Source organism: Equus caballus, chromosome 18, assembly GCF_041296265.1.
Source record: "Equus caballus isolate H_3958 breed thoroughbred chromosome 18, TB-T2T, whole genome shotgun sequence".
NCBI classification, from domain to species: Eukaryota; Metazoa; Chordata; class Mammalia; order Perissodactyla; family Equidae; genus Equus; species Equus caballus.
In genome coordinates this window covers 59,992,941-60,020,748 of record NC_091701.1, presented here as the reverse complement: position 1 = coordinate 60,020,748, position 27,808 = coordinate 59,992,941, and the positions used below count along the sequence as shown (strand labels likewise).

Genomic DNA, 27,808 nt, shown 5'->3' with positions numbered 1-27,808 from the left:
ATATGGATTTTTTCTAATGCTTCAAACAAGTTGGACAAACTACAGACTGAGCTTAGTACACACATTTCAGTTCAATTCAATAAATATTTATCAAGTATGTCAACACATATAATAGTATGATTAGAGCTCAGAGGACATAAAAATTGTCAAACTCATGATCCCTAGGTTTGAAAATCCAATAAATCACTTTGATAATTCAATTTAGCAAGTATTTATCAAGTTCCTACTAGAAGCAATGCACTGTGCAAAGAGGGACCGAGTAGAGGGGCAAGGCAGCGTGTGTATAAGACGCACTCCCTTTTCTGAGGAAGCCCACATTTACGGGGAAGGCTTAGCACACGCTGTAAACGACTTAGAAGTACAGGCTGCTTTGCAATATCACGAAGCAAGGAGAGCATATCTAATTGTGTGAGCCAGGAGAGGTTTCATAAAGGAGGTTGTATTCAAGGTGGTTACTGATGGATGGGTATCACTTTGAAGTACAGAGAACACTATTAGCAAAAAGAAATTCAAAAGAACTTGGCTATAATGAATGGTATGTGTAATGGATGAGACCAAAAAAATGAGATTGGTGTCTTAGGGTGTGGGATTTTGTATGCCCAGGGAAGTTTATTCTCAATTTGGAGAACAATAGAGAGCCACCGACGTTGAGGGGTGACACGACTGAAGCTGGCCTTTGGAACCTTATTCCAGCAGCAGTGGGGCATGAATTAGGCAACTGCCCTCTCTAAAGTTGGAAGATGAGTTATTACAACAAGCCATTCAACAACGTTGCAGTAACAAGTTTCTGCAATTACAGCTACCAGACTGCTTTCCAAACTCTGTCATTCCCTTCTAGTTAAAAAAAAGAAAAAAGAAAAATCCACGCACTACTCATCATAGATCCTTTCCTCTTCTCCAAGTCTGTTCCTCATTCCCTAAGCACACACACGTTCTTCCCCTTGTGCCCTTGACCCTTTAGTTTCCAACTAAAAATTCCTATACTTGTCTTGCTCAAATACTACTTTCTCTGTGAAACTTTCTTGACCCAAAATGAATTCCTTCCACTTTGTATCTACTAATAATGTGCTATTTACCGTGTTGTATTTAATTGTTTACTCTCACGTTTGTGTCTTTTCTAGATTCTGAGGTCCTAGAAGTCAGGACTAAGATTATTGTCAGCTCTTTTCTTAGTTTTTATTACATTTCAGATATTCATTGAACGTTGTTTTTATTTATTTTTTTAAGTGAACTAAGTTTGGGAATGAGCGCTACAGATGCAATCACTGGCACCAAAAGCAGTGAATGATTTTGTTAAAGGAATCGGGGATAAAAGTGCTTGGCTCCCAGTCAAATGCCTAATTTAAAGAGCAGAGGGGAGAAGAGGCTCCGGGAAGATGAGGAGGTGCAGACCCTAGACAGCGCAATGGCACTGAAGCGCCAGGGAGAGAGTTTCAAGAAGTAGTGATCACTCTTCCTCAAGTATTCTCCGGTCACAGAGAACAGTGACCAAGAGGTTGCTGGGGACCCCTGAGAGCTTTTTTAGTAGAAGTAGGTGGAAGCTAAATTCATTCAAGTATCACTCTTTCTTGAGTTCATTCAGGAACAATGACTGAGCTTGTACTTATCCAGGACTCTTTCAAGCCCTGAGAAGAGAACAGTAAACAAGACAGTCAAATCATCTCCGCATGGCCTCTACGCTCTAGCAGAAGAGCAGACAATAGCAAAGCAAACCAACAAATACATCATATAACGTGAGGTAGTGGTTAGTGCTGTTTTAGAGTTAAGAAACAGGAAGTTAGGAGGGAACAAAGGAAGAATAATCTATGCCAGAGGTTTTAAAAGCTGAAACCAATTATGAAATTAACTCCAGTGTTCAACAGTGGTGCCTCAGGGTAGGTAGAAATGAGGGAAGAAGAAGAGAGTAGTCTAGTGGGTAGGGGTCCTCCCTCCCCTTTAAGCAAAGGACACTTTTAACTGTTCTTCACATTGGGATCACTTAAGATTTCAAAGGAAAAAAAGACCTTTGATTGCCTTATTTTAGGTTTATACGCTGTTTAAACTGTTCTCAAAATGTTTAGTTGTAAAGAGAAAGACAAGAGAAGTACGCAGAATGAGGATGTAGCTAGCATAAGGAAGACTACTTACAGACAGGGAAACGTGAAATGTCTACGGCAGAAAAAGTAATGCCTAATATCACTACTAATGAGATACTAATGACCAATTTGTAGATGATATGCCTTTACTATTAAATTTAGATTTAAACACAGTCTAGGAAATCCCCATGCATAAATAACTTTCCTCCTCTATATTCAGACCTTTGAGAATCTCTCAATTTTACAAGACTAGAGTGTTTCCTCTCAAATTGTAAAGAGTTTAGTCTGATGCTTAATATAGGAACTTATTAAATGCTCTCAAACCACCGATTAAATAAGATTACAAATACCTTCCTGAAATAGATGTTACTTTGTTAAATCCTTAAGAAATGAACCAATTTTCTCACAAACCCTTTCCTGCTCTTAAATCAAAGGAACAAGTCAAAAAGACACCATCAAGGCTGTATCAATTCTTTGTTTAGTTTTAATGTCAAGAAGCTAGGCTGGCAAAATGAGGCCAGCACAACTCTTTAAGTTGACTTGTCAAGTGGTCAGTTTCTACTCTAAAATATCTGTCGTAATTTAAAACTCAACCATAAACAGTAATTATCTATTTCTACAACTACTATATCTGCTTCAGAATAAACTAAGTCAATTTAATGTTTTTATCAAGAATATATTCTATGTGGATTGTATAAATTAACACTTTATTAAAACATGTCTTGGGCTAGCCCGACAGCATAGTGGTTAAGTTCGTGCACTCTGCTTCAGTGGCCCAGGGTTCGGATCCTGGGTGCGGACCTACACCACTCATCAAGCCATGCTGTGGTGGTGACCCACATACAAAATAGAGGATGATTGGCACAGATGTTAGCTTGGGGCCAACCTTCCTTACCAAAATAAAAAAAAAAAGAAAAGAAAAAAAGTCATTTCTAATTGTTTTCAAATCACAAAATTGAAAAGATTTCATACTTTATCTTCTACTTCTAGTAATATTTTATAATTATAAATCCTACAAGGACATTCACTACAGAACCAAAAGAAATCCACATTTTGAGAGAGAGATAAAAGTAATTCTTTCAAATTGGATTTACATCATAACAAAACTGGAAGAAACTTCAACTGCCTGAGTGAACATGTACAAGCTGTGAATAGAGAAACTCTGGAACAATTGATCTCATACTTCTGAAATATCAAAATGGGACAGCTGCCCATTCATCATCAGGGCTCCTCTCATTTTCAGAGCATCAGTATGATACCAGAATTCTTACTTTTGTCAGTAAAATAAGCCTAAGAATCTATAGTCTCAGAATTCTGGAATAAGAAAAGCTTCAGTTTTGATCATAGTCCCAGAAATGGCTTCTAGTTTGTGGGTTATCAGACGTACCGAGCCAGAGTTGATGTACACGAACACTCTCCCCTCCTCTCTGATGACGCTCTGCATGGGCGCTCCCACGAGAAGGTCTGAGAAGCCATCTGCGTTGAGGTCCACGGCACAGACAGAAGCTCCAAAATAAGAGCCAAGCTGCCCCAAAGCAAACCACACCCAGTCATTGAGAACAAAGCAGAGCTACTCCGAAAGCCCTCAGGGATACCAAAGCGGGAGACATATTACCTTTTTACCTTTCATTTCATGTAAGATATTTAGTTCTTTTGCGTCAATGCTGAATATGTATGCCTGCAATTGGGAAAAGAAGTAGAAAAAGTTAGACTGAAAACAAAACATCAATTTCACAACTTTTAATTCCCCAGATATATTTTAAAAATCCTTTCAAAAGTGAAATAAAAGCTTTAGGGAACCACGTTCATATTAATATGCTTTCCTTGCAAAACTACCTTCTTCGGAACTACTTTATTGATCCCTGAGAGAGCACAGAAAGTGTCGTTTGCCTCACTTTTCAAAGTAAGGCTCAGAAAAATTTACTGACTAATGTTCACGTGGCAATGTAACAAAAACTAGAACCAGAAATAACATCTTATTCTTTCTAGTCTTACCAAAAAACATGCAGCTGCCTCCATTTCCCTTCAGCTGTAAACTTGTTAACCAATAAATAATCCCCTGGACATCTTGAGATAATTCCGTCTCAAAAACAATTTACTCATGAGAAACAAAAGTCTCATTTGACTTAGTTTCCCTTAAAGATTTTCTGCTAAATTTTATGTAGAAGCCATACAACTTTCAGCAGTTTCACTGAATGCGGCACACTGCTCATAATTTTAGCTTTCATTCCTTAGAATTTTTGCAGTTGCTCCTGTAATATCTTCTTCTCTCATGCAATCTACCTGAACCTGCAAAGAAATAAATATAAAAATGGAATTCTTACTTTACCAATCTGTTCATGCTGAGGGGCTCCTCCGACTACTTCAGTAGTATGCTGACTCCGAAAATGACCGGCTCCAACTGAGTATCCTTCAAGAAAATGGAGAAAAGTATGAGAATTATCATTGGCAGTGGATAAAATATATCCTAAATCCACTCACAGAATTACTTGAGACTGAATTCTAGCATAGCAATACTCAAAATTGGTTATTTATCATGTTTTAAGCAATTATTAATGTGTTATGAAACCAGTCATGTGGCTTATATTTCCAAGTTCTAGAAATTCAAGATAGCACCTTCACATCTAGTTTGTTAGTACCTGTGAGTATGAGGACATGTTATCTTCTAGAATTACAACAGAAACATTTTGGAGTATTTAAAATATAACATCTTAAACTTTAAGTAAAAAAATCTTCCTAATCGTCAACTTTTTTGCCATGAAATCTTCCTATTGTGATAAAACTTTATAATGACACAAAAGGTCAAGTATTTTATTTTGTGATAAAAAGCATAATACTAAGTTACATTTCTTATAATACTTCGAGATATCTTTCAACCATAAACAAGTAAATGGTGAATTGTAAATGAATTCCCTCTGTTTGAAAATGCATTTCTTCTGTTTGAATGGGAAAAAATAATACTGCCCTTTTTTATCATAATTCTGTCTGAGTCTAGGCTGCTCCCATGCAAGGCACATATGGTTTAAACAAATCTGTATTTTCTAAGAAACTATAGGAAAAGCATTCCTTTTACTATAACAGGAGCTAATGTCAGAAGACTCTTGTGTTTCTCTAGAAATGTAGACTATAAAGTGTCCTACTGCTAACTTATTGGGGGGGGGGAGTAAGGAGGGAGGGGAAAGGATGGAGGTGGGGGGTATGGGAAGGTGGGGGCGGGAAGCAGGGTGGGCAGTGGAGTGGGAGGACAGAAGGAAGATAAAAATAGCTAAGCTCTGGGAAATATTCTAAGAACTTATGAGGCGAAGGTCAATGAGTTGTTTTTAGACCCATGCTTCATAATCTTACCCCTTGTCTAGAACGCTGTCAACAGACCCGCTGACTTTCAGTTGGTCCTTTAAGAAACTATACTTACTTACTCACTCAAATGACTAAATGAGTTAATTCATGTAAAATGCTTACAAAAGTTCTTGCTTCTTGCTTACCACAGTAAGCACTCAATAGATACTACCAATATAATAGTAAGTTGACTGCATAAAGATACAAGCTTACAAGTATTTTACTGCAAAGAGTAAACTAAGCTGGGAGTTCTAGTCTAAGAATTATATACTGATGATTGTAGTCACATATATAAATGTAAAATATTAAGTTAACTGTATCTTTCATTGCTACTGACCATTTTCATCTTTTGAAAATATAATTTCCCTTATTTAAAATTACTAGTATCTGTAAGGTAGAGATAATTTGAGTTAGTCAATTTTTGTAGTACCTAAATAACTTCCAAATTTTACTTGATTTTCTTTGTCTAAAAAAGCCTTGTATTTATTTGTAGTTATATTGTAGACGAAAAGAGAGCCAGTCCAATAAGATGATCCTGGGGCTCCCATCACAATTAAATCCTGCAAGAAAAAACAATTTATCATCATTTAAAAGTTTAATCTCACCACTCAAAACCTCCTCCAGGTATATATTTTAATAGTGAGTACATTTTGATACTATACTTCTGAAATCTGAGCATTTTATGAATTTAAAAACATATCAGAAAAAAAAAAAAACACCAGAGAAGCTGGCTAACGAATTTTCAGCTAAAAGTAGAATTTTAGAAAAGAAACTCTGAAACTCTTACTTCACACCATCAGTGAACTTTAAAATCAAAGGTGGAATCGTTGTACAGTAGAGTAAGCTTTTGGGAGAAAGGCAATGTGGTTTCTACTAAAGTAAATCATATCTGGGCAATTCATTAGTGCTCATTACGGAGATAATCGTGTGTTGCCAAAGGGTAAAAAGTGGACTTAATCTATTTCAATTTGAGAAATGCCATTGACTAGTTTCCTTAACAATGTTAGCTTAGAAAAAAAAGTCTAATGAAATTGGGGTATATTTGATGATAAATACCAATTTAGGGAAAGGAAATAGAAGGTTGGAATGAGCAGACACTTGTCTGGTGAAATATAATCACTTTCAGCATTCAAGCCTCCTTAACAGATTTCTAAATTTCCTAAACAATCCTGAATTTAAAAAGGTCAGTTTAAATGTAAACTAAAGAAAGTATAATTTTTTTTCATAGTAGGTAATATTTATGGAAATTGTTAACCCAAGGCTTGATACAGACTATCTACATAGATTCAGAAAACATTCATAAATTCCTAATGGGTTTTTAAGAGAAAGTGGGAGATTTGGGCGTTGAACACAACTGTAACATTTCACTGTATATCCTAGGCTGTCAGAGATTGATAGTTTGGGAATAGATAGGATTTAAGAGGATATTATTAAGTTCTTAAATCTCCCAATTCCCCTAACTTTAATGAAAACTGTGGATTCATATGCTTCCTTCAACTAGTAACTAAAAATAACATACTTAGATATTTTCAATGCCTAAGTTAACAAAACAAGTAACTATAGCTACTTTTCATTTCAGCTAAATTCTAAGTAAAATTAATATTCATTACTATAGACTTTTAGTTGGTCTTATGTGGCACAGCTATTAATATTTTCTTAAAATATATGTGAAATATTGAGTGGTGAAAATTGAGTTGTAATACTCTCAAATTTAAGAGACATTATTCAGATATTATACAAGTTTTACTTTCAAGGATAACATCAGTCTTCTAAGTCTTCAGTGGAATTAAAATTCTATACATAAACATTCATAGCAGCTAATTTTTGGACTATTACCTCTGTGTAAAAACTAGATATTCCAGCTTGACATGATGCAAAATTTTCACCAAATTTTTTCACAAAATCTAAAAGGAAGTGAAAAAACAATTTAGGATTTCATTTAAAAATAAAGACAAAATCTGCATAATTTTGCTTACCTTACATATCCTTACAAATCTACCTTGTAAGCTGTGTATTTTATACTATCTCATTTTTTAAAATAATAGTACCTTTGATAAAATTTAAGGTCACAATTCTATTGCCCATTAATCTTCAAAATGTCCCTATGAAATAGGAATAAAAATATTTACCCCTGCCTCTTTTTCACGGGAAGAACATGCAGCATACACTCAAAAACACTATCAAGTATCTAAGACAGAGGTAGGATTTGTGGTTTCCAGTCCAGGTTTCCGTTTAAAATAGGCTTCCTAGATTTTGCCCAGCTGAAAACAACAGACTGAGTCAAGAAGTGCATGGAGATGGATGGTCTCTTATCACAAAATCCCCCTAAATTGATGCTTTGGGAACTTACTTTGGGGACAAAGCTTTGCTTCTCTTGAAGAAGGCGACGTAAGTAAACCTCTATGAAAATAAAAATCAGGACCACATCTTCATTATGGCTTTGCTAACCAGAAAATTTAAGTAAATTGCTGAGTCACTTATAATTACTACTCCTCACGATTTTTCACTCTTTTTTATATTTTTCCTGACCCTATTTTTAATTTATATAAATTTTGCCCTAATTTTAGGTGTTTTAACTATACGCCATTTTGAATTTTTGGTAGAATGTAGCTAGATATAACCAAGCAAAAATAAAAACTCTACTGTGAAAATGTTTTAAAGTGTAAACCATAAACCATTAGGAAAAAGAGAATAAACATACAGACATCTAGACTGAGTTTTACTGTAGTTGAGAATTTTAAATTCATCTTTTAGCTTCTCAGTATCCAAAGGCGAATTAGGAATGTATGTGATATAACTTCTCCGTGACGTCAAATTCCAGAGAGGAAAGACCCCAATATTAATAGGATTAATAATTGAATTTGCATACTTAGTCAAAGTTTTGTCAGGTAATAGAAATTTTCTTTGGCCACTGGGGTAAACATTTTGGTTTGAAAAACTGGAACTTGGCATTCATATATATTTAATTCTTAGTTTTCCAAAGACACATTCTTAGAATTTTAGTTCTGTTACAAATCTCATTTTTAATTCTCCCTTGACATTCACTCTAATTTTGCTCATTCCAGTGATTTAAGTCCTAGCTCTGTTCAAACTAATGCTACGTATGGCCTAGAATTTTCATGGCAAAGACCCTTCAAACTCAAGATACCAATTCCTTGCTGTTTCAAGGAAAAAGGGAATTTGAAGAAAAAAAACAGTGAGTAGGAAAGATTTGCTTACACCTATGCTTTAAATCTTTCTGAATATTCTTGGAAGCTAAAGGTAAAGCAAGAAACCAAAACAATTTTCTCCTTTCTGATCAGACTTTTCTATCTAATTTCATGATTTTAAGTGTCCTATACTTGAAGGGCATTAGGCTCACTTATACGGAACTGAAAATAAATTAAATGCAAAAGTGAGTAATTACTAACTAGATTCTAGAATTATTCAAATTAACCTGTAGAACTTCTATTCCTAAAAACACAAAGTACATTTTTGAAAACTAATACTAGTGCAATTGGGTAAAAAAGGAAAGAATACTTTGAGTAGTTAAAAAGAACATAGCTATTTCAAAGATGTCCGTCTCTCTGCACATCCAAATTGAAAATAAATTTTAAAGGCACTCCCTTGTTTCTCTTGATCCAATCAATATCAAAATCATAGCTTACCTTGGTAACATGGAGCTATTCTTTTACTTAGTTCTGCTCGTAAATCAGAGGGCATTCCATAGCAAACACCCGTGGGGAGTTTATTTTCATTCTTTATGTAAAATATATTTTTCCATCTATGCCCACAAGTCTGAATAAAACATAAAAGTAGACCAAATTATGTGAAAGTCACACCAGAATATCTGATTTCATGATGTTATTAGTAGACCCAATCCAATAACCTACCACGATGGATCCATTTTCTCCTGGCTGTCTGGAAAGCGTGACCCCCAACCATTGATTGTCTCTTTCTTCCAAACAAGTCTTTCCACAAGGTTCTCCACTGGGGCTACCTAAAGCATTCGAAAATAATTTTATCATCAGTTATCTTGAAAACAACGTTATTTTATGAGAGCAGAGAAAATAAACATGCATGCTTATCCCCAATGTTTTTTTCTTTCAGCCATGTGTGAAATGCCCTTGTACCCGGCTTCTCTATCTTCTATTCAGTGCACACTGTGCCAATATAATTGTTCTCTCACAAGGTGATTTTTGTAGGAATGACCTCCAATGGGAACACGATGAAAAGATGGCCTTGATAAAGGAGATAGCTAACCAACATGACTAGGAGGGGGGAAGACCAGTCAAAACCAACATAGGCTGTGCAAATTTAACTTCAATGTACAATGCTTGGCAACGAATTTGCACCTTTGTTTTGACCACTTATCTAACAATGCAAGCAACATTACCAGAGCACTTTTTAAAACATTTCCCATACTGAGACATTTAGAAAGACTACAATATGGTTCTTAGCCTTTCAGTAACAGTTTATTGAAGCTGGAAGGTGATGATTGAGCACGTAGAAAGTAGCTGCGTATAATTAGCATAATAACAACGCTAGCATTTACAACAAACTGCCCTGTGGTTTACGTTTAGTGGATTGTGACGTGTTTTCAACAAAGAAAAACCCACTGGAAAAACCAGATTATTTCAGTAGTAAATAAAAAACTTCAATAGGCACTTCAGTAAATGCATGAATAGCCAGAAAGCCAAACATAAAACATTACTCATGGGCAATACAGTACTTCTTAACTGTACAAGAAAAAGTGATCTTCCCAGTGATAATCTCTTTTGTTAGACTGACTTCTTTGCTTTAAAGCTTGGATCCTATATTAAAGTGATTTCAAATAAATGATTTGGGAGAGAATAAGATACAGCATATTAAGGTTCCTTTTGCTGTCCTTATTTTCACCCTCATCAACTGCCATGTGACAGTTCTATTCCACCTGAGCTTAATTCCAAAGGCAGGGACATACATTCACATCAATTTGATTGGAGAAGGATGTCAAACTTAGGTTTACTTAATTTTGAACACTGGTCACTGATACCAAGTTCTATACATTTATAGTGACCATTCTCTAAATCATTAGGCAATTTGTCTCCTATAAGTTTGACCCCTAGATAAAGCTTCCTGGGCAAACTCAGAATTCCTACATAGCTAAGAAGACTAATATTACGAAAGTGAAATTACGTGCAGTAAATCTCCTGCGTAGGAGAGATTTTGTCTAAGAAGTATAGGGAGATGTCTGTGTATAGATTTATTTGTTCTCCAAACCATTGTTCAGGAGAAATAACCAACCCTCAACATGGCTGAACTGAAGTAGATTTCCTAGCCCCCTTCTCTGGAGCTTGATTCATCAGGTCCAGGTGAGGCCTGACTACCCAGGTGATTCTCATGGTCTGGAACATTGGTACAATGGGACATGGATCATGTTTTTCTGGTCAGATTTCTTGTAGAATGACGGCTCCCACCAATTGGTAGTGACTGCCTGGAGCTCAAGACTGAAAGGAAGATGACTAACGATCTGTCTGCAAAAAGAATTCTCAGGTTGATTGGCAACGTCTACTTGGAATGGCAAGGGAATGCAAATCTTGATACAGGATGGCCCGGGTGGAAACATAAGGTCTCCATCTTAAAACTAATAAAGAAAGTAAAACAGGAAAGGAGGAGGGAGAGGGAAGAAGAAAGACAATTGTGTGTGTTGGGTGGATAAGTATTAACATAGGTAGTTTTTATTGTGGCTACATTATGGCAACATAATCAAAAGAAAGTGAAGGGATGACGAAAAATTTTAATTTATCATGATGCAATTTTCAGTCTGACTTTTCACTAAAATCACCAGTTTTTTTTTTACTGTCAAAAATAGATGATAAATGGTAGATTCCATCTACCTGAAGTTCCTATCGTTTACCACAGCAGACCTTTCAATGAAATAGCTTCTCTGAAAATACCAAAGTCTTTCTAAAATTATAGGCAATACTCAGTTACCTAAGGCAAATGAACAGAAGGAAAATTAAGGACAGGAGAGGACAGAAGTCACAAATAACACATCATCTCTGTTAAAATGTTATATTTAATGGACACTTTCATCAAGACTACACTCAACATTTAGAAACAAATTTACTGTTGTAGAGATGTCACCCAAAAGTTTAAAAATAGTAAATATACAATAGCTTAGAACCACAAATACCATGTAAATTGCTTGATGAAAATAGCTATAAAGTTTTTATGTACAAAAATAGTGAACTGTTTTTGTCTTTCTTAGCTGAGATCTCTTATTTGTAAATTCTTTCTTAGCTGAGAGCTCTTATTTGTAAATTTTAAAATGAAGACTAGAGAAACTCTTGTGTTATTACGCTGTTTTCTGGGGCCGTGGATGATTCCACATTGCATCCTCTGCTTTAGTTTTAGCTCCACCAGGTCACATCACAATAGCCTCACTGCTTGGAGTCTCACACTTAGGTTCACACACATCGTAGCCAAACTACTCACTTTCCCACCTTACCATGTCGCTTCCCTCAAACATCTTTCTCTCCATGTCTGAGTACCTCTCAGCTCTCTGGGACTTACACCAACTCCCTTGCTCCTCCCCCGACCCCACCCTGACTCCTGCTTCTCAGGCCTTTGGCCCAAATTATAGCACCAGCTTTCCTGGTTCTTCAGCTTGCATATGGCAGACCACGGGACTTAGCCTCCACGCTGAGGGAGCCAATTCCTGTAATAAATCTCCTCTTACACGTACCTACCTGTCTACCCTACACTATCGGTTATATTTCTCTGGTGAACCCTGACTAATACAACTATATTTATTCACAACTCTCCTGTCTACTTCCAAGGCTGAGTAAATAATGACCTAATTCATCTTGCCCAGGACTGCATCTTGTTCATCATTATCCCATCTCCAACACACAGCCCAGAAATGCGTGATGAAAATGGAAGGATCAATAAGTGAAAAACAATTCGAAGCTTCAATTGGGGTTTGATTAAGTTTCCTCTATTTGTGTTTTGTATCTTAATTTGAAACGTGTACAAAAGGATGAATGCACAGGCAAAATGAAAATTCACGAAAACAACAAAGTCATGAAACAATTATTCATCCCCATAAGCAAACAAATAAATAGACTCACATGAACGTAAGTTTCTCCTTTCCGCTTCCTACCACTGCTTCTGCCATGGAGCCAGCACCCAACAACGATAATGCTAGGGTCCTTTCAGCACTGGTTACAAGTCAGGATCAGTACAAAGAACAGCCTGTAAGCCCCCACTGCTGTTCTGGGTCTTCTCATTTCTAGGAACTCTTGACCCTTTTCTTCTGTAGTGCTTGCAGAATCTTGGCAGAGAGGGAAGACCTTTACATCATTGGCTTACGCTCAGGGCCTTCTCCAGAGCTCTCCCTTACCCTTGCTTGCTCCTGAGTCCACTCCTTTAAACGGGGTTCTCAGCCTTGACTGGACGTTAGCATTACCTGGGAAGAGTTTTGAGCCAACACCTGGTCCCCACTCCCAGAGGCTCAGATTTGATGGGTGACTGTTGAAACCAGACATCAGAATTTTTTGAAAGGCTCCCCAGGTGGTTGTGTGTGGTGTGGATTTGAGCTTCTGAGCAATTGCTCTACAGTATAAATGGTTATGGCTTTTCCTGCATTTTATCATATTTGAAAAAAAACTACTCTGTTTTTAAAATGATGGTCATACCTTTTACGTCCTCTTTGGTTTCAGCTAGATACTGAAATACAGTATCAAATGTTAAGGAAATTTTTTTCATGTGGAAATACAGTATTTCTAATTCGGTTAGAAATGATGATTATTAGAACTGTCATGAGAAAGCTAATTCTCATGAATTTCCCTGACAGAACATCATAAATTCAGATTATCTTTATATTTTATCTAAACGTCATGCTGAAATGCTTTATAATCTGGTTTTCAATTCAGCTCATACATTACTAATCTAAACTCTTAAGTCAATCAAATCAGCTTCATAATTGAAAAAGTACTTTACATGGTTTAACATAAAAGAAGTCAGCAGAAATTAACATGTGATAATTTCCCATGCTTTTATACAACTAGAATGACTAATTCTTAGCACAGTTGAATGCATTTTCCTAGTAGACATTAAAAATACAAAGTCCTCACTCATAAGTAGAAGATAAAAATGACAAAAAAAAACCCAACACATAGCATTGGAGATTGGACTGGTGGTTACCATTGGGGAAGCGGTGGGGGGGGGAGGAGGGAGGGCAAAAAGGGTGATTAGGGTCACATGTGAGGGGATGCACTATAATTAGTGTTCGGGTGGTGAACATGATGTAATGTATCCAGAATTCGAAATATGATGTACATCCAAAAAAAATAAAAATTAAATTAAAAAAAATACAAAGTCACATAAAAACCATATCCCTTATCCTAAAAATTAAGCGCATCTTTCTCTTTCCACTTTTTTTATTTGAAAAACAAACTAAAGATGTATGCTTACTACTTCAGTTTATTTCCGTCTACTGATTTTGTATCAGCACATACATGTGTATATAAATGTGAAAGCAGCAATTTTAATAGATGAATATAAAGGATGTTAGTACAGAGCCAATTAGGTACACTCATTACCATCTTCTTTTTTGTTGTTATTCACATTACCAGTTTTAGCGTCATTGCTCCAAGTGCCAAATATGACAGAGACTATGGAAGACTAGCTTTTCCATCTTGCATGTCACCTCCATGAGGGCAAATTGACTATTTTGTTGACTGTGGCATCCCCACCACACAGAACAGGGCCTTACGTGCAGCAGGCAGGAATGACATATGCATTTGCTGAGGGAGAGCATTCTGAAATGCATTACACCACCACAAAAATCCTTTACTAGAGAGTATTACTGCAAAATTTTCACCCAACTCGCAGGGATTTTAGCTTTGGAGAGGTCTTCCTTCACTACTCTTCTTTTCTACTTCTGTTCCAAAATATTATTCCCTTAAGTTTTAAGACAGTAACAGATGGTCTAAAGGGAAACAGCATTTGCAGGTTTGAAGATCTTTACAAAGTGTGATCTGTGAGTAGGACAATTAAAGACTGAGAATCAGCTGGGGCCCACAGGAGGCGCCCGTCTCAGAGGGTTTCTGCAAGGACTGTGGGGAGTAAATGCGATATGTGTGGAGTGCTTGGGCCAGAGCCTAGCAGAGAAAGCACACAAATGTTAGTTGATGTTGACATTATTATTATTTTAAGGACAAAGCTAAACATACGTTTAAGCTGCACTTATGTCATGGCATATACCCTCTCCATAAAATATTTGTGGCACATCTGAGGCCTTATCATACACATTAACTCATTTAATTCTCACTGTAGCAGCAGACTATGTTATCAATCCCATTTTACAGATGAGAAAATTTAATCTGAAAGAAGTAACTTGCCTGAATCCATGGGACTGGTAAATGGAAAAGATTAGAATCAAAAATCAAAAACTTGTCAGTAATCAAAGTCCTGTTACTACCCGCTACTCTAGTATATAAAATAGAACTCTACAAATATTTCAGATGTATGAATCAACTGAAATGAATTTCACTTCCTAAGTCTTTTTCTTCAGCTGAAAATGTGTAAGATATCACAAATCTGCCCACAGACTGTACAGTCAACTTTCTCGTGTTTCAGAAAAATGTCATTTACTTGGTCCCTGTCTTGCCCTGCCCTTTTTCTCAATTTAGATCAGTTCTCGGTTCTTCTTTGACATTTTCACTGAGGAATAACAAGGAGGAAGATCAGACTCAAAGTTCTTTCTATAACTGTTGACAGCTTGAGCGAAGAACTTTGTGGGTAGGGGAGCCTGCGACTATCGGGTGCAATGACATGCTGTTTATCTGCCTGTATCACAGTGCTATGCTTCCCCATTGGCTCAAGCTCTCATTCTTGCTTTCTAGTTACTGAGACAACAGACACATTTATCTGATCTTTCAAAACATGTGATGGAATTTCAAGTTTCAGAAAAATGGTGAAAGCCCTTACTTCTCCAAATTGCTTTTTTTTTCAAAGATTGGCACCTGAGCTAACATCTGTTGCCAATCTTCTTTTCTCCTCCTCCCCCTCCTCCTCCTCCTCCTCCTCATTCTTCTTCTTCTTCTCCCCAAACCCCCCAGCACATAGTTATATATTCTAGTTGTAGGTCCTTCTGGTTGTGCTATGTGGGACACCACCTCAGCATGACCTGATGAGTGGTGCTGGGTCCGCACCCAGGGTCTGAACCAGTGCAACCCTGGGCTGGCGAAGTGAAGTGTCCAGACTTAACCACTTGGCCACAGGGCCGGCCCCCTAATTGCTTTTTGTAAAGTTGAAGTTCTATTCTATTGAAAGATGAGTCCTATATCTTTCAAATTCTTCCACTCTAAATTCGTCTCAAAGAATCCTGAAGTTAATGACTTATTCTATTCTATGTTCTACAAAGAAGCATTCATTCACGATATCTTTATTTGTAGACGTGATAACTACTGAGTGAAAATAATTATACAATTCCTTCCTCTACCGAAATTCAGGATATTAGAAAAACAGATGGGATTGAAAGAGAACAAATCAATTCGCATATGACATTAGAAGACCTGCCCGTGCAGGGCTGTTAAGTATACCTGTGCACACAAGACTGCCTGGGACCTAGTAGGTGTTCACTAAATGGGAAATGCTTCTGCTCCCCAGCATGCCCACATCACGTCGATTGGGCTGCACCTGCTGAGGGAGCTCACAGTGCTGCGACATTGGATCAGCAGCCTTTAGCTAAGTCAAGTGGCCCCCCTTTTTCACTTTTTCTTATCAAATCCTAATTACTATTAAATCCATTATATTATGTTTGCTGTATTAAACTGTGTACTTTTGCCATGCATTACATGGTGGTGATGTTTCTAAAAGATAACTCTGATGTTTGTGAATTCAATAGCAATAATTTGAGTTATGAAAAGTAAAATACCCAAGTTTTAGAGGTTGATACCAAACATGAGAGTAATAAACTTCTAAGACCATTTCCTGCCACTCATCTAATAACAAACAAGAGTCAAAATATCAAAATAAAGCTCAAAATTAAAAGCCATTCTCAAAGTATTTTCTTTCTAGAAAAATGTGTATTTAAAAGTCATATTCTCAGACTTCCTAGTCAAAATTTGATAACGGCTAATCATCATGCTTAATGTATGTGAGAAATACCTCATGTGATCATAGGCCTGAAAATCCAGTTATTTCAGTCCTCTAATTCATTTTATTTCATATACACTTTTACTTTATAACTTTATTGTATTCAGAAAGAGAGTTCAACACAGAGGTAAATGTCCCCAGGGAGTAGCCCCAAGTTTTAGGGTTTCAATTTCATGAATCTGCATTGATCCTGAGTCAGCACTGGGCCTCAGAACTCTAGAAAAGCAGATCGCTTGTAAGCTTGATTCTAGGTTCAGAGTCTCCTCCAGGACCTTAGGCCAAACCTCCTCAAATTCTTGCAGAAAACTTCAACAAGTCTTTTTACTAACTACAGCAGAAAAATATACCGCAACTGATCTATTTGGTGAGCTTAATTTGGAGGAACATTGTCTTAGCATAATTAGAAATATTCATTATATAGTTTCTATGTACCAAGCACACTTTTAATATATGTAAACATACATATTAACTCAATTTTCATTACATCCCTCTGAGTAGGTATTATTATTATTATTATCCCAATTTTACAGATGGAGAAACTGAAGCAAAGGGAGATGAGGCATCTTGCCCAAAGTCACACCGCTAGCAAGTGGAGGAAGGAAGAATTCAAACCCGCACTGTCAACCACCACCCTATACTACCTTACAATGATTTGTTAGGAGTACTTTCCCTGTTAAGCAGGGAAAGAATCCAAATGTTAACATTATTAATAATCCTATACTAATTCTGTTTCTATAATAACCTACTATTATGATATTATAACATTAATTTCCAACATTAGAAAATAAGAAAAGAAAATTCTTTACTTCCATGGCTTTCAATTAATCTCCTGGACTTAAGGATTCATTTGGAAAATTATTGCAAAATGTACACCACTTTTAGTCTTTGAAACAAGAAAAATACAAAAATCCAAACAGACAAAACTCAGGGAAACCTGCTCTCACTTAATGCTAGGTGATCAATGTTGAAGTTCTGTGCTTGGTTTTGGAATTCACAAGTTAGAACAGAGTTGGTCACAAAGATAGGAAGGTTTAAAAATATGCGAGAGAAGTAAAACTCAGTCAGGGAGTCCATGGCATCGTCCTGTACTAACACAGGGGGAACTGTCCAAACTTTAAAGGATAGAATAAGACATTACAGATTTGCAAACAAAATAAGGATATTCTAATGAATACTGGAAAACTTTCACAAGAAAACAAAAATGGTATCAGGGTGAGGTAGACTTAGAAAGATTTTACAAACAGAGGGTATACATTGACCAGCATCTTCCACATAGGGTGTAATTTAAAAAGGACATGTCTAATCCACTACACAAAGTATTTCCCATAAAAGAGATTTGACAGCTAAGTCTACACTCTTACTATTTCTGAAAATATTCATTGTAATTTACAGAATTTCATATAATTTATATGAAAAAGGTTTCCTGTCTTTTTTTTATTGAGGTAACAATGGTTTATAACATTACATAAATTTCAGGGCTACATCATTATATTTCAGTTTCTGTGTGGATTACATCACATTCACCACCCAAAGACTAATTATCATCCATCACCAAACAAATGTGCCCTTTTTAAAAAAAATTCTTGGGGGTAAACTGAAAACATCAGAATAAACACACTGCATTTCTGAGCCCAGTCCTGTCACTTGTAAGTTATGTCTATGTTCTAATTTGATGTTTCCAGCTACGCTTAACAGAAAAAAAATCTGTTTTTAAAGATGAACAGTCTCAAGCTCCCGCTCTCAGGAGTGGGTGTCATTGTTTAGATTGCCTGGTGTGATTAGGCGGAGTCTTTGAAGCCAAGGCTGGCCCAGACCTCTAGGAATCACTCTGAAGCGCGCAGCAGAGGAGCCCACGCACATCTGAGAAATGCATCTAGCCATTTTATATCTATTGAACTTTCACTATGTACTCATCAAAACTGGTCAGAACTGGCTCAATTGCTCAAGTGTCCACTCTTCCAGGAGACCTTCTCTTATCATCCAAACAATTTCTTCTCCCTTCTGTGTGAGTCTCTATCGTCATGCTTATTACATGTCCTCATAAATAATTATCTGTTTACCTGTCTCCCCTGCCATCTAGACTGAGTTCTTTGAGGGCTTCAGCCATGTCTTATTGAATTTTCTATTCCCAACATCTAGCATAAGTAATTGATAAAATTTATTTAATTAATGAAAGAAGAACCCAGTCAAAAGAGTTGTTGATGCTTGCTATCAATATTTTCTCACTCTTCACTTCTCTTCAATGCTCTGCAGTCTGGCTTCACCATTAAAACTGGTCTTACCAAGGTTACTAATGAACCAAGTCTCTCTAAACTCAGTGAAACCTTGTAAGTTCTTACCTTGCTTGACCTCTTGGCAACTTTATTACTGCCAGCCACTCATCTCATCTCAAAATCTCTCATCCTTCCACTCCATAACGCCGCGTTGAACTAATATCCTTGCTACCTCCTTGGCTTCTCCTTCTCAGTCTTTTTTTTCAGCCTCCTCTTTTCTTCTCTAGTGATTCTCAACCATGGATAAATATTGGAATCATTTGGGGACATTTGGAAAATCCTGATGCCCTACTAAGTGTTTTTTACCCAACTCCAATGTGTGTGTTTGTGTGTATAGGAGGGTGGTATGGAAACTACCAGCAAGCAATTCTCCAACACCAGCTGGTGTCCTATAATTCAACTCAATTCTGACACTATCTACCTAGAAATAGCATCAGATCACACAGGTTAAAAGCTCAGTTCTACAAGACTGCCTCCCCTCGCCCCACACACACGCATACACACACACTTCAGATGCCAATAGCTAGTCCAGGTTTGTTACCTGTGCTTTTGATCAAACGGCTATAAATCAGAGGTTCCCACAACTTCCTCCTTGGGTTTGACGAATTTGCTAGAGCAGCTCACAGAACTCAGAGAAGCATTTTACTTATTAGATTACTGGTTTATTATGCAAGGATATAACTCAGGTACAGCCAGATGGAAGAGATGCACAGGGCAAGGCATGGAGAAAGGAGTGAGGAGCTTCCTTGCCCTCTCCCAGTGAACCATTCTTCCTGAATCTCCATGTGTTCACCAACTTGGAAGCTCTCCCAACCCTGTCCTTTTGGAATTTTTTGGAGGCTCTATTACACAAGCATGATGGATCAAATCAATTGCCATTGGTGACTGATTCAACCTCCAGCCCGCTCCCCTCCCTGGAGGTCAGGGGGGTGGGACTGAAAGTTTCAACCCTCCAATTATTTGGTTGGCTCCACTGGCAAACAGTCCCCGTCCTCAGGACAGGTCCAAAAGTCACCTCATTAGCATAACAAAAGACATGTTTATGACTCTCATCACTTAGAAAATTCCAAGGAAGAAGACTAAAATTTATTTCTTAGTATAAATCACAATATTATACCTACCTAGACCCACCCCAGAGATTTTATTAGTTTGGGATGAGGCTACCACCACTGGTATTCTTAAAGCTCTGCAGGAGAATGTAAACTGCATCCAGAGTTGTGCAGCACTGTCCTAGTCACTTCTCAAATTGTATGAATCCTTTGTCATCTATCCCAGGCCCTCTGATCTATTAACCTAGAGACATCCCGGATTAAACTCATTAACCTCCATGGCTTTGATTACCATCTCTATGTCAGTTACTCTTAACTCCGAATTACCAGTACAGACCCCTCCTGACCACCCAAACATCCAACTGATTACTAAATATTTAATCCTATGTCTCACAGGACATAGCACCATCATCCATCTAACAGCCCAGGTCAGAACCTTTGGTAATATCTTTGAAATCTTCTCCTTCATCTCTCTCATTCAGTAATTACCAAGTCCTATTGAATTTGTCTTCTAAATAACCATAGAATCTCTGTTTTTCTCCATTCCTACTGCCACTGTCTTAGTATAAGCACCTATCATCTGTAGCTTAAATTATAACAAAGTCTTCCTCCAACTGTCTCACTACCTACCGTCTTGACCCATTTACTCTAAAGCATTCACTATCCTGCAACCAGAATTATCTGCCTAAAACACAAATCTCATCATGTAACTCCCTAGCGTTAAACACCTTGGGATAAATTCATACTCCTTATGTAAGCTTATAAAGTTGTAACAAAAATAATCCCAGCCTACCTCTCCAACCTACCATCTACTGCACACTTCATCGTCCAGCTGTAGGCATTTTTCCTTCATTTCAAAGATGCCCTGCTTTCAAAGATCGCAGGGTCTTCGTGCAAACTGTTTGTTCTGTCTGGCACCCTTCCCAAAACCTTTCGCTCTGGCTAACTCCGGATTTTTTTCAGTTCCCCACTTGAACATCAGTTCCTCGGCAAGACATCACCTTATTCTCCTAACCAGATTAGATCTTCTCACTACAATTTCCTCTAACAACCTAACCAATGGACTGTAAACCCCTTGGGGCAAGGACCATGTTTCTTTTGTACATCCAGGTTCCGGCCCTTGAGCATCTCTCAGTAAACGACTGAATGAATAAATGACCCACATATACAATGGATTACCATATCTGGCCCCAGAACTGTTCTCAAGGGGAGATATTGTTTAGTCATTAGGAATATCATTCAGTGATCAACGAAACTTGAAGCAAAAAATAAAATGCATTTAGAAAATCTCATCTCTCAAACTAGGTGGAAACCATTCTTTAAGAGATTGAGTTTGGGAAATTGCTGGGAAAATTAGAGAACTTAATTCCTTTAACATGATAGTTTATTAATGAAGCTCTCAGTCTTGATTTTCTGCATAATTAGCGTAACAATCTATGTTCAGGGGTGATTTTTCAAAATGACCGGTCTGTATCAATCTCAGCTTCATAAGCTACAATCTAAAGATTATTACAGAAGAAAAAGAAAAGGAAAATTATCAAGAAAATATTTGAAGTTTCAACAGTGAGACATTTGCCTTTTAATGTTAAGCTAATAATTCCTGCAAATCAGTCAGAAGTCAGAGTGAGGTAATCATTAGTTTAATGATGCAATGCTAATTAACTTCACCTCTTCCAAACAGGATATGTACTATAAACCAAGAGACTGGCTAAGGTAATATAATTTCCAGAAAGAAATCTGAAGGGGAATAAGGATGACTAACTTGTGATAGACCATTGTTCTTTCCAATGAGAAAGAGAGGCACAAACAGGGACCTTAAAGGTCGAGTCACTACAGAACACTTGGTCTGGAAAACAAAAGTGAAAGTCCCATTCAGTTATTCATAGACAATAGGAAAGCAACTGCTAAAAAGTTAGTGCTATTTTACGTAGGAAAGTTGAGTTTCTCTAGAGCAGTGCTGTCCAACAGAAATATTATACATATGAATTTTTTAATTTTATAATAGTTACATTAAAAAGTAAAAAGAAATAAGTGAAATTGACTTTAACAATATATTTTATTTAACCTAATGCATCCAAAATATTATCATTTAAATATATAATCAATATTAATTTAAAAATATTTATTTCAACATGTAACCAATGTTTAAAAAATTAATGAGATATTTTACTTTTGGGGGAGGGGGATATTAAGTTTTGAAATCCAGCATGTAATTTACATTACAGCATCTTTCACTGCAAACTAGCCAAATTTCATGTGCTTAATAGTCACAGATGGCTACTGGCTACTATATTGGACAGTGTAATTGTGTAACTTTAGACTCTATTACCCAGATAAGTGTAAATGTGTGTGTATGTGTGTGTTTGTGTGTGCGTAATGCTATTAGTGGCAACTCCAAATGAAAGATCTGGAATGTTGTTTGAATAACCAAATAAAGATAATCTTTTAATTTTACAAGCATATTTTATTATGTTCTAATTCTTTGAATATTGGTAATTCATGAGTGGACTATGATTAAACTATAGTAATGGAGTCATAATTTGTGATGCTTAATTTAGCAAGCATTCATGATCAAAGTTTCCTTTTAAAAAGCCTCAGCAAGGATGCAGAGGACCTGAGTAGGAAAGGAACAGGACATGTGGAAGTGGCCATGGTCTCCTCAGACAAGGAGTCTTCATGAACAGGCCTGGGCTCAGACCCTCCTGATGGGGAGACTACCTTCCTTTGGTTCTTAGAGGGAAGCGCCAAGGAAGTGGGAGCAGAAACACTTCTCAGGCAGGCGGGAAGGTGGAGGAAGCGTGTTGAGGGCAGGGGGAAGAGTACCTCTTCTAAGGTCAATTCACTTCACTAAAAGGGGTATCTTACTCTCAACATCTCACACTCTGAACATTCTAGATAAACAGGCATTTGCTCTCACTTCTGATTATGGCTACAGTGAATATACCACAGTATGCCATAATATTATCCATAAGGGTAAGGGGATGGGTTATTATTTTGAATTGCATAAGAGATGGGCACCATTTTAAGACATCTTGTACTGTCAGCTCCCTGGTAGCAAGTTAAGCCATTCCAAAGGAAAGAAAACAGCTGACTGACATGGCAATCATAGCTCAATCTTTAATTATTACATTTTTTAGTTGGGCCACAAGAAAACATTTTTTATTGTGTTTCATTTCAACTGTTACCTTTTGATTTATACATTTAACTTTTGATTTAGTTTATTAACTGTTCCTATTTATTAACCTCAACCTGCTTATAACAGATAATATACAGATATAGATTTAAGTAGAAAATAGAGGTAAGAAGACATAAACTAATATTGTTTGAACGTCTGTTATGTGTCTAGTTCTGAGCTAAACATCTTCCGTACATTATAGTCACTCAGATTTGAGACAGGACAACTGAACCCCTTTTATATAGAAGATTGTGTGTATGTGTGTGTATGTATACACATTTTTTTCCCTTGAAACTTCATCATAAGGAATAATACATAGTCCATAAACCTGAGAATCTGTAAATATCTTTGGTTACCAATTTATTGTTTTCAGTGTTTCCCTTCTAGACTTTTGACTCAATCCATTATTTTACAGCTTTAAGTTATTTCTGAGTTTGTTCTCAATAGAGGCACACTTTCTTTCTATAAAGAAGAGAAGATAAATTGTTTAAAATGATATAAGAGAAATAACCTCAGAGAACTCTCTTGCAAATATTCAAAGCTATTGCTACAGCTCTTAATGTTTCAACCAATTAATTGAATGGAAATCTTACTCCTCTTTGCCTTTCACCTAGTAAATGCCTTTTTTATTGACCAAAAATTTGAAAGTTAAAAAAGTCACTTTGGCGTGCCATTTCTATTAGTTCTCTTATTCACCAATCAGGCTAACGACAATCAACTTTCACTTTACTTTTACTCATTTACCCAATAAATCTTCACTTAATTCACATTTGTTGCACATCTACCACGTGCACATTTCTTTGAGGATATTTCTGCAGTCAATCTCTATGCTCCACATACCCAAAGGACTTAGGTTTTCCTCCACTTTTGACAGGCATTATTATCTATATAATATTATGACAGTCTCTTTCCAGTTAAATACAGACATCTAGAAATTGATTCAGTGCCCATCTAGACAGGAAGTAGGTGCTAAACACCAGTAGTTATAACATCACGGATCAGGAAACTATGATAGGACAACAGAAGTGAAATTTTTCCCTCTGGAGATCTTGTCAAGATCCTCTGGCAGATAATGTTGTCTGGTCCAATCCCTCATTCTTCATCCCACAACTCTCTCACACAAGGAAAATTATGCTTTGCAGAGTTATTCTAAATGGATACGTCTGTGAATGTGTTGTGCTTTCTTAGTCTGCCTTTTGGGATAGAAAATGTTTAATGAGAGACTGGGGCTTATTCTATATGCTACAGACAACTCCTAGACTTTTATGGATGCTGAGTTAAAAATAAAAATTCCATTATGTGCATACTCTATTTGAATTCATTCTAAATGACGAGAACCAGCTTCCCAGTTTGAGAAGAAGCAAAGACTACTAAAAAAGAAAAAGAGGTTAAAGATTACTAGCTATTCTCAAGTCCATTGATAGCAAAGATAAATATGAAAAAAGTACCAGTTGTGACCTTCTATTCACAATTTACACATGACTCATCAGCTCAGCAGATACCATATTAGATTCTTCATTTAATCTTATTTGCATTAAAGATGCATATGTGAAGAGAAAGGACTTGGACAACGCACCCAAACAGACCTGACTTTGACTTGGGGTCCCATCTTCCACTCACTAACTGAGTAACTTTAGCAAAGGTACTTGCAACCCTCTGAGCCACAGAGTCCTCACGTATAAAGTAGGAACAATGTCCATCATGACCCAGTGGTGCTTTGAGGGGGAAAAACCTTAAGCAATATAGCAGTGCTTGGAACAAGAGAGGTCTGGATTAATATTAGTTCCCCTTTCTTCCCCCAGTGTCCCAGCGAAGCAAATTTGCTTTAGCTTTGAAACAGGAACTTTCTCCCCTCCCCCAGCAGAAAACATTTTTAACTCTAAGAAGAGACATTAAGATATGACTGCAAATAGAGGCATCATTTAACATGAGCGTTTTTTTGGAGAGGAAAATGAATAATTATCTGTTAAGCTTCATTTTAATTACCTTAACCATGGAGATGCCAAGTTTTCCTTGTGCTCTTCTTTTACATTTTATATTCTAAGTAAAACTACATCATTTTCTTTTTTAGAAAGCCCTTAGGCTAAATGACAGGATGTGGGGTCAATTCCAACTACTATCCCTGATCTGCCCCTTAGCCTGTTCGTCAACAACGTTGATAGGTCAAAGACAGAAAGTCTTGGCTTAGCTGAATCCTGTCCTTTATGTGTTGAGAGACTTTAAAATGTGTTTTACACATGGGAGGACTGAGGGAGAGGTGAAGAGAATTTCTTACAAGAAACTTTCCTCCACATCGTTTTGCCAGGGTACTGCAACCACTGTCATAAGAAAAGAGAGAAAAATGTTGACAGAAAGAAGGGGACCACTTTTTATGTTAAGAAGGAAAGATGGTGTGGAGTTAAGAGTGAAAATCATTCACTTCAGACTAGAAGTACTAGGCAACATGAGTTTTTCCAGGACTTGTGCTACGGTGGAGTTCACAAGTGGAAGGTCATTCATTGCTGGTCCCAGACCCAACTCACCCAGCTGGAGCTGTTCGCACGTCCGGTCTGGATTCTTTCCGATCCGGCATCTGTAAATCGCCCCGGGATTGACCACAGAAGCATTGGCAAGCCAGTTGGCCGTGGGCGCCCCCACCACGAGCCTAAAGCGAAAGATGCGCACGTGCGCGCAGACTTGAGCTGGGCTGTCCGCTGAGCTCCTGGTCTCTACAGACGTGCAGCTGGCAGCCGGGCCGCTCCCCCTCCTCATCCGCCCACCATCCCGCGCACCCAACCAGCCGCCCAGAACTCGCAGCTCCAGGGCCTCGCGCCAGAACGTGCCCCGAGCGCTGCCACCCCCAAGATAAGTTAGTTTCCGGAGCAGATCTCCGGCGAGCTGGCCGTCGCAGCATTCCCTTTCTGCCTCCTCCGGAGGGAGGAAAGTTTGAATCAGGCAGGGAATCTCTGAGGCGCCCTTCACACGCCGGCTCTGAGATGCCGACAGCACCCGAGTCCGACTCCACTCACCATCGGTTCGCCCCGTGGCTGTGCAGCACCACCGAGTAGCCGAACAGGGTGTTGGGGGGGCCCTCGTAGAGCAGCGCGCTCTCGGTGTCCAAGTTGTAGGGGCGCCCGGTCGGGACCCCCAGGCACAGCAGCAGCATCACCGCCTCCCGGACGGCGGCCCCTCGGGGTCCCGACCCGCGCCTCGCTTCTCCAGCCATGCGCTCTCGGAGGGAAACATTCAACACCAAACGGCCACTGTCCCAAGTTGAGCGGGATGCGACGGTCGATCAAGGGGAAGAGCGCCCCAAGAGAAGAGGCGCAGCGTGTCCGGCGCCAGCTGGCAGGAGGGAAGGAGGGCGGGAGGAAGGGAGGGACGGAGGGAGGAGGGGAAATCGGGCCGCCGCGGGCGGAGCAATCGCGGGTCGCTCTGGATGCAGCGCGCTCTCTGGGCCCCACGCCTAGTTTCTGCAGCCGGGAGGTGCGGGTACACGCGCGGTCCCGGGGCGCCGGCGGCTGGGTGGGGTCCCGGGCGTGGTACGGAGGCGCAGGACCAAGCACCGTCTCCCCCCGCGCGCGGCTGTAGGGGGCGCTGGGGGACCTTGGCTGCTCAGGACACGCGTCCGGGACGGGGCCTCCCTGCCCGCTGAGTGCAGGACGACTCGGGGCTTCCGGGGCTTTGCAAGAGCGGAGGTAAAAGGGGCATCGGGCTTCGCCTTTTAACCGTGGTTGTGGCCTGGATGCGGAGCGGCGTGGCCCCAACACAACCCGCGCGCACCCTACTATGAGCGCGGAGGCTCCGCGGCCTGCCTGGCGTGGTCCAAAGGCCAGCCACAAACCCGGGCACCGAGACTGCGGCAAGGAACCGTGAGGATCTTTCGGTGATAATTAAGCGCTAGGTCTGATCTTGGGGACGTAAGCAACCGCTAGAGAAATTAACCAGAGGACTACAAATTAAAAATAACGAAAGGAACTCCCTGAATGGCCCTGAGGAACATTTTGGTGACAAAGACTTTACTACTATTCAGGACTCAGAGCCTCGCTTCCTCCCTACACTTCCTCTTAATCCAGGCTGCCTGCGAGAAGAGGCAGATGAGCAGTGGCTCAGGCTGAACGGCACGTGGTTTAGGCTGTTGCTGAGTCCAACAGCGAGGCTGGGTTAAGGAAGCACTGTGTCTCGCCTCACGTCAACGGATTCCTCCGTCCGGTTTTCGATACTCCCCCTTTCCACGCATGTTACCCAGTTGCAATGGATACACCTGCCATCAGGGGTGTAGACCCAGCGTGAGGTCAAGAGACAGGCACCATCATGAGCCTCCGAAAAGGCACTGGAGACCCACAGCACAACACACCTGAACTGGGTGATGATTCGCATCCTGATACAATCCCGACGTGCCTCAGGTTTCTGTCTAGAGCAACCAGAGACAGCCATAAAGATGTGGCTCCAGTTGTTGATTATTGCTGTATGGCAAAACAAAAGAAGAAAGAAAGAGGGTTCATCAAAGGGGGTGTGTGCGCATTAAAACCATACTGAAATAGCACATCTTAAGTTGTAATGGCAGACACATAGTTTAAATACTCATTTATTCAGTATATTTCTTGGGCAGGCACTTTGCTAGGCCCACAGGATACCACAGTGAATAAGGCAGGACAAGCCTTCAGGAAAATTTTCACCTACAAGGTAGATAAAGTTTTACTAATTAGAGAAAATTCTGAATGCTTTAGGGACATGTAAAGAGAGATTTGAAGGACACGGAGGGTTGAGTTAGGCTATGAAGTTTGAGGGGAG

The 27,808-nt window shown here is 38.7% G+C and overlaps 1 protein-coding gene across 3 annotated transcripts in view; it reads right to left on the bottom strand.

The window, feature by feature from the left end:
* Positions 1 to 27,099, bottom strand: part of ITGA4 (integrin subunit alpha 4) — a 77,358-nt gene extending 50,259 nt beyond the window's left edge. Inside the window, exons 1-9 of one of the 3 annotated variants that reach the window (XR_011428554.1) lie at positions 26,044 to 26,588; positions 25,558 to 25,679; positions 9,284 to 9,390; positions 9,059 to 9,188; positions 7,248 to 7,315; positions 5,842 to 5,971; positions 4,400 to 4,485; positions 3,699 to 3,753; positions 3,463 to 3,600 (exon numbers count right to left, since the gene is read on the bottom strand). Coding sequence is in view for 2 of the 3 variants with exons in the window: in XM_023622140.2 (XP_023477908.1) it covers positions 3,463 to 3,600; positions 3,691 to 3,753; positions 4,400 to 4,485; positions 5,842 to 5,971; positions 7,248 to 7,315; positions 9,059 to 9,188; positions 9,284 to 9,390; positions 25,558 to 25,679; positions 26,044 to 26,240 (1,041 nt within the window). In the remaining variant the exon portion in view is untranslated. Of the gene's footprint in view, positions 1 to 3,462; positions 3,601 to 3,690; positions 3,754 to 4,399; positions 4,486 to 5,841; positions 5,972 to 7,247; positions 7,316 to 9,058; positions 9,189 to 9,283; positions 9,391 to 25,557; positions 25,680 to 26,043 lie in introns of all 3 variants that reach the window. The other 2 variants (XM_023622140.2, XM_070242038.1) reach the window with 2 other exon arrangements.
* Between the last annotated feature and the right edge of the window lie 709 nt (positions 27,100 to 27,808).